The 7,209-nt window shown below is 59.2% G+C and overlaps 1 protein-coding gene across 1 annotated transcript; it reads right to left on the bottom strand.

Moving 5' to 3' along the window:
- Positions 1–2,400: 2,400 nt before the first annotated feature.
- Positions 2,401–5,978, bottom strand: ACTB (actin beta). The gene is made up of 6 exons (XM_075527562.1): positions 5,846–5,978; positions 4,883–5,011; positions 4,518–4,757; positions 3,618–4,056; positions 3,345–3,526; positions 2,401–3,187 (listed from the first exon to the last, which is right to left on the bottom strand). Exons 2-6 carry the CDS (start codon positions 5,003–5,005, stop codon positions 3,044–3,046), a joined length of 1,128 nt encoding a protein of 375 aa, XP_075383677.1. The 5' UTR covers positions 5,006–5,011; positions 5,846–5,978; the 3' UTR covers positions 2,401–3,043.
- Positions 5,979–7,209: the final 1,231 nt, after the last annotated feature.

Below are 7,209 nucleotides of genomic sequence, written 5' to 3'. Positions count from 1 at the left end.
CCTTGTCCCTGAGTTGGTCAACACCAGCTCCTTTCCCCCACCTTCCCCTCTCCCATGTCTCCCCAGGACCATTGGTCCCATTGCATACGGCTTTTTAAAATATGAACCTAATGCTCACTTTATGAATTTCACCAACTGGACAGGTCCTTGAGTGTCTATTTGCTATGTAGACCTTGCAAGCTATATGAGTGTATGTATTATTTATGTTAGCACATTCCAAAAGCCCAACCCAGCCACTGCCACCCAATTGATTCTTATTCCTAGGGATCAATTCTTTAGGACATGGCAGAGCTGCTCCCTAGGGTTCCCCAGGCTGTCAGTCTTTACAGAAGCAGCCTGTCTCATCTCTCTCTTAGGGAGCAGCTGGTGAGTTCAAACTGCTGACCTTGCAGTTAGCAGCCTAACCACTCGCTCACAAAGGCACACTGGCATAGAGTACATCTTTTCAAAGATGGCCCAGCTCAGTGGAATTCCTAAACCTTGGGTTTCTTGTAACATTGAATTGTATTTCCTATTTGAAATCCAGGATTCCATTACTCAGTGGACACACATCACACACTGCACATTTGTACAGCATCTAAAGGGATGTTTGGAGCGGTTTCCACACCGACACTGTCGCCAGCCTCCGCGATCATGACCACAACTCACTCCCCCACGGCCCTGTGTTCTTTTTGTCTCTCACACACCCACACACACAACCTTGGCCCTTTTTCTTCTCCTGTGAGACCTTTTCATGACCAATTCACTTTCCTGCATTTTTATTCTCTTCCCCATTTGCCTGGGTCCCTTGTGAGGTGGGGATTGAAGGGTGATTTGTTCTCTGTTCTCCAGCAGCTAGCTCAAAGCCCACCCCACAGGCAGCAGCAAACTGAGAGCAGGAGCCGAGACCCTCGCTCACAGCCTGAGAGCTCCCCTCAGCTCAGTAGCCTTAGGCCCTCCACACAGCCTACTCACTGCCTTGGGGACCATTAACGATGCAGGACAGGGTGGAACTGCCCCTGCGGGTTTCCCAGACTGTAACTTCACTGGAGTAGAAAGGTCGTAGGCACTCAATAAAGAGCTGTCGTGTGAATGAGACCCAGGATGGAAAGTTTACTAGCAGCTTTGAAAACCCCCAATTGGACCACAAAAGCCAAAACTTATGGCCAAGAGTGATTTCCTGACACAAATTCTTCTTTTGGGTATCTGTAAGTATAGAGCCCCAAGAGCCCCCCCCCCCCAGCTGTTCCATCTCTGCAGTCCCTGGGGAGTTCAGGTAGAGGGTCCACCTGGCAACCCAAAGGTTCGTGGTTCAACTCCAACTGAGCTTCTGAAGGAAAGAAGCTTGGGGTGACCCACTTTGCAAGTGCCCGCCAGTAAAAAGCCCTGTGGGACAGTCCCACTCTGACATGCAGGGCCTCCTCAGCTTGTGTGACTGATGAGAACTGCCGTGCACAGCTGAGGGGGACCCCTGGCACCCCAGGAAAACAGCCACTTTGGGAAGGCAGCCCATAGCTGGCTGTTGTCCTCTGTAATCACCTGGAGAGGTGGCCCCTGAGCTCAGAGGCCTGCAGGACCCCATTGAAAGGCCCCTATTGGATGTTGGAAGGCGCCCTTGCAGTCTCAGCAGTGACCACAGGCAGATGGTCAGCTTCCACTGTTCTCAGCCACTTTGAACCTCCAGCCCCATCGCTAGGGCTCTGGACAGTGTTCCCCACGGGGCTTGTCCTCCCTGTTTCGTGGACCAGGACAACTGAGCTGCCAGACTCAGGGGGCACTGGTTTCTGGTGACTCTGATCTCCCTGAGGCTTTTGACCCTTCCCCTCCCTCTGAGCCTAACAGGGAAGGTGAAGCCTGGCTTTTTGACACCAGAACCCCTAGGCTTCCAGGAGCCTGGCTCAACCTCGCACAGGGGGCAAGGTAGGCAGGCCTGGAAGCAAGGCAGGAAAGAATCTGGGAGAAACCAGTCTGAATGCACCCCCCCCCCCGCCCCAGAGTCATCTTTTCCAACCACCTAGCTCCCTCCGGCTGTTCACCCCATTAGGTGACATGGAGGGGAGCACAGCCACCCTGTGAATGTAGCCAGAGGATCGCTGTAGAGGCCCCACCACAAGGAGCCCTCCTCCCAAGGGGAAGTTTCCCTCAACAGTGGGTACCTGCCAACCACACACACCTGGATAGAAATGTCTCATTCCACCCCACCCTCCATAAGTCAACCTTCATCTTAGGGGCCCTCTGGGCAGGACCCCCAGTGACCAGCCAGGTCCCGGCCTTTCTAGTTACAGATCAGCAGGGAAAGGATCCCCCTCCTGTCCCCCATCAACCTTGGTGAGACTCCAACCTTCCTTCCCCAAGGTGCATTGCCCAACCTTCCCCTGGCCATCCACAGGACACCCCAGCATCACCACAGTCACCACATGCTTCTTTTAAGGTGTGCACTTTTATTGATCTGGTCAAGTCAGTGTACAGGTAAAGCCCTGGCTCCTCCACATCTCACCAACCCAGGGGACCCAAAGCCTTCATATCCTTCTAAATTTGGGGGGACAAAAAAGGAGGGGGCGCCTAATGGCTGACCATTCAAAAGGAAACTTTAAAAACAGAAAAAAAAAGTATTAAGGCGGTGGAATTTTTTTAAAAAAACCTTGGGTTACATAATTTACACAAAAGCAATGCTCTTGTCCCTTGCACCCTCACACGGGTCTGGAGGGGAGAGGACGAGGGCTGGACCCCCTTCTCGGGAAATGTGGAGTGGGGCCGGCTTTGGAGAAGGACAAGAGTCTCCTGTCACATGGCATCGCACGGCTTTTGGAATGACTATTTTAAAAAAGAAAAACGTAATCATGTACAATCAGAGTCCTGGCCACATTGTAGAACTTGGGGATGCTCGCTCCCTCTGCTGTCACCCTCACCGTTCCAGTTTTTAAATCCTGAGTCAAGCGCCAAAACAAAACAAAAAAAGAAAACAAAACCAAACAGATAAAGCCATGCCAATCTCATCTTTTTTTTTCTGCGCAAGTTAGGTTTTTCTCAAGAAAGGGTGTAACGCAGCTAAGGAACAGTCCGCCTAGAAGCATTTGCGGTGGACGATGGAGGGGCCAGACTCGTCGTACTCCTGCTTGCTGATCCACATCTGCTGGAAGGTGGACAGCGAGGCCAGGATGGAGCCGCCGATCCACACGGAGTACTTGCGCTCGGGGGGAGCAATGATCTGGAGAGAAGGGGACGGATGGTCAGTGTCCACCAAGAGCCACTTGCATGTCTCCTGACCTCCCACCCCCAAGCTAGATCAATGGGTCCCCTCTGTGTAGGAGGGCCAGGCTGCTGGCCTTCTCCCATGCTTGTTTGAATGGGTGGTGGACCCTCACCTTGATCTTCATTGTGCTGGGTGCCAGCGCTGTGATCTCCTTCTGCATTCTGTCGGCAATGCCAGGGTACATGGTGGTGCCACCGGACAGGACTGTGTTGGCGTAGAGGTCCTTACGGATGTCAACGTCACACTTCATGATGGAGTTAAAGGTAGTTTCGTGGATGCCGCAGGATTCCATTCCTGGTGAGGGAAGACAGACTCAGTCTCCCTGCAAGGACCCCTGGGGATGGCCCCTGTGCAGAGTAGGGCCAGGGAGAACCCGCTGACTTACCCAGGAAGGAGGGCTGGAAGAGGGCCTCGGGGCAGCGGAAACGCTCGTTGCCAATGGTGATGACCTGGCCGTCGGGCAGCTCGTAGCTCTTCTCCAGGGACGAGGAGGAGGCGGCAGTGGCCATCTCCTGCTCGAAGTCCAGGGCGACGTAGCAGAGCTTCTCCTTGATGTCACGCACAATTTCACGCTCAGCCGTGGTGGTGAAGCTGTAGCCCCGCTCCGTCAGGATCTTCATGAGGTAGTCGGTCAGGTCCCGGCCAGCCAGGTCCAGACGCAGGATGGCGTGGGGGAGGGCATACCCCTCATAGATGGGCACAGTGTGGGTGACCCCATCGCCGGAATCCATCACAATGCCAGTGGTACGCCCAGAGGCATAGAGAGACAGCACAGCCTGGATGGCGACGTACATGGCGGGGGTGTTGAAGGTCTCGAACATGATCTGTGGGTGGAGACAGGGCGGAGTTAGACACAGGAAGCCAGCCCTGCCCACCTAGCACAAGAGGTGGCAGCCAGGCCAGACCAAGAAGACATGCAGAAAAGTGCAAAAGAACACAGCTGGAGGTGCTGGGGTGGGATGGGGATGGGAATTCAGTTCAGACCTACAGTGCCACCTACTGAGGAACACACAAAGAGAGCCACCTTAGTCCCGGGCCCTGGGCCCTGTGTTAGTACCTAAACCACAGCACTGAAAGTTTTAAACGCCTAGTCAGAGGCAAATACCAAAGCGAGACTGTATCTAGTGAAAGCAAACAGAACCTGCAGAGTTCCACAGGCGTCTGAGACCAGAGCAGAGAGTCCTAGGAGAACGGCAGAGAAGGAGGAGTGAGCGAGGGCCTGGCCCGCCAAGTGGCCCGAGAGGAGGGCACAGGCCACCCAAGAGCCGCCCATCTGGCTACTGACCTGGGTCATCTTCTCTCGGTTGGCCTTGGGGTTCAGGGGGGCCTCGGTCAGCAGCACGGGGTGCTCCTCGGGGGCCACGCGGAGCTCGTTGTAGAAGGTGTGGTGCCAGATCTTCTCCATGTCGTCCCAGTTGGTGACAATGCCGTGCTCGATGGGGTACTTGAGGGTCAGGATGCCTCTCTTGCTCTGGGCCTCGTCGCCCACGTAGGAGTCCTTCTGGCCCATGCCCACCATCACGCCCTGCGGAGGAAGAGGCCCGAGGCCAGGTCAGCACCAAGTCCCGCCCTGCTGGCCATCCCCAGGCCCTTAGGGCCCCGCCCACGGGAGCCCCACCCATCCGCTTCTAATGGAGGCTGTGCGCCTACCTGATGCCGGGGACGTCCCACGATGGAGGGGAAGACAGCCCGGGGGGCGTCGTCTCCCGCGAAGCCGGCTTTGCACATGCCGGAGCCGTTGTCGACCACGAGCGCAGCGATATCATCATCCATGGTGAGCTGCAAGCAGCGGGCCGTGAGCAGGCCGCCCCCGCCCCCCGTGCCCCGCCCCGCTTCCGGCGCGCCGCGCCCTCGAGCCGCCAGGGGGCGCCGGCGCGCGGCCGCGGGACAAAGGAAGCCGGGCCGGCCACGTTATTACCATAAAAGGCAAAGGCTGCTCGGCAGCGGCCACAGGCCAGGCCCCGCCCCCGGGCGCCAGCCCCGCCCCAGCGGCGTTCAAACTCGGCTGGGCGCGCGGCCACACCCTCGGCGGGCCAGGGGGAAGCTGACTGCGCAGTCGCCCAAGCGGTGGCCGCGACACCACCCCTTCCGGGACAGCGGCCCCGCCCTCGCCAAGCCGGTCCGCGCGGCCGCCAGTGGCCCGCCGGACGCACGCGCAGTAGCGCCCCAGCCCCCACCCGGCTCTGGCCCGCGCCCCAGCCCTGAACGCGGCCCCGGCCGGCCGCGTGTTCCCACCCAGCCACCCACCCGCCCACCCACCCACTCTCGGCCACCGGCCGGCGTTGACACCCTGCTTGCTCGTCGGGACAAAAGCCCGGTTGCTGAAGCCCCCAGCCACTGAACTACACCGCGGGGGTCGCGCCCCGAGTCCCTGCTCCCCTCCCAGGCCCCCACGAGCAGCCGGCCACGAACGACGTGGGCCGCGGGCGCAGGCCAAGGTGGCCGCGCCAAGGGGCGCTGCCCGGTTGCGGAGAGTGCGCAGGAAAGGTGCCCGCCACCAGCCCGCGATGACCGGGCTCCGGCTCAGCCCTAGAGCGCGGTGACCGCGGCGCGGGGCGGCCTGCAGCGCGCGCTGACCGAGCCTGGGTGTCCACCACCCGCCGGGCGGCTTACCTTGGGGGTGGCGAGTGTGAACCGGCGGCGGTGACTGTGCGGCGGCGAGAAGCTTGTGCTCGCGAGAGGGACGCGGTCTCGGCTGTGGCTGCGCGCCGCGCCGCCGGGTTTTATTGGGCGCAGCTCGGGCGGCTCGAGCCATAAAAGGCAACTTTCGGAACGGCGCCCGCTGATTGGCCGCGCGCCGCTCACTCACCGGCCTCGCCGCACTGTGCAGCATTTTTTTACCCCCTCTCCCCTCCTTTTGCAAAAAAAAAAAAAGAGGGGGGGGGGAGAGTGAGAGCGAGATTGAGGAAGGGAGGGAGGAGGAGGAGGGAGAGTTTTGGCGTTAGCCACCCTTGGGTGCTGGGCCAGGGTTCTCGCCCTGAGCCGCCGGCTCTCCGCGCCCCTGACCTGGGACCTTCCTTCGGGGTGTGCTTGTCACTAGAGTAGACAGAGTGTGCCTTGTCAGCTCCGGTTCTCAGGCCTGGTTGCTGCGGGCACCTGCTGGGGGAGCCGCGGAGGAGGGGGCAGGCAGAGGGGAGTGATGCCCCTGGCCATCAGCCCATCTGGCTGGGGGCTCAGCAGGCTAAAGATCAGCATCCCCACCCTGGCCACCCCACTCAGAGACCTGGGCCTAAGGATCGGGAATGGAAAGAATCCGGGGGGCTCATAGCCTCTCAAAGGGACCTGTGGGCTGAAGTTTCTCTGTGTACAGACTTGCCGGCAGGCCAGCCTCAAAAGGTGGGCTCCGTGGACCAAGGAAACACTTTTCACAGCACCAAGCTGCCTCCGACGGCAACCTGGGGACACCCAGACCAGGTCAGGGCAGTTAGCTGGTGACCGGGCAGCTGCCAGGCCCTGCTGGGCTCTGAATGGCCCAGAGGCTGGGCCACCATCCATCATCTGTCCCTCATGTGAAGCTGCAGCTGGACTGCCCACCTGGGCCATCTGGAGGCCGCAAAGAACCGTGGGCAGGGACCCTGTGTGTGCCAGAGAGGAGCTGGGAGTGGGGCAGGGGAGCTGGCCTAGAAGCCCCCGTCCCTTCTCTTGCTCTCTCTATCAAACACTGAGCAAGCCCTGAGGGCTAGGCGTGTTCCTGGCACTCAGTGGTGAGCACTGCCTAGTTCCTCCACCTGGAAGCTGCTAAGTCTGATTTGGGTTGGCCATGGGGTCCCAGAATGATGTGTCTCCGAGGAGGGGGGACCCTGCAGAGCCTCCAGAAGCCGCTGTGCCAAGAAAGTGAATTTGCACATGAAGCAAACTGGAGGGTGATCTGGGGAGTTGGGGCAAACACTGGCTGCCATCTCTGGGCCCCTCAGATACAGGGCTTTTAGGGGGGAGTGCCGAAAGAAAGAACTCCGTTAACCCCTATCTGGGTGCGG

Source organism: Tenrec ecaudatus, chromosome 12, assembly GCF_050624435.1.
Source record: "Tenrec ecaudatus isolate mTenEca1 chromosome 12, mTenEca1.hap1, whole genome shotgun sequence".
In the NCBI taxonomy this organism is placed as follows: Eukaryota; Metazoa; Chordata; class Mammalia; order Afrosoricida; family Tenrecidae; genus Tenrec; species Tenrec ecaudatus.
This window is presented reverse-complemented; position numbering and strand designations above follow the sequence as displayed.

Coding starts and splice junctions, on each gene's coding strand:
- ACTB (XM_075527562.1), bottom strand. CDS start 5,005: ATGGATGATGATATCGCTGCGCTCGTGGTCGACAACGGCTCCGGCATG. Junction 3,527..3,617: donor CTTCCAGCCCTCCTTCCTGG/GTAAGTCAGCGG, acceptor TTCCCTCACCAG/GAATGGAATCCTGCGGCATC. Junction 3,188..3,344: donor CCAGCACAATGAAGATCAAG/GTGAGGGTCCAC, acceptor CCTTCTCTCCAG/ATCATTGCTCCCCCCGAGCG.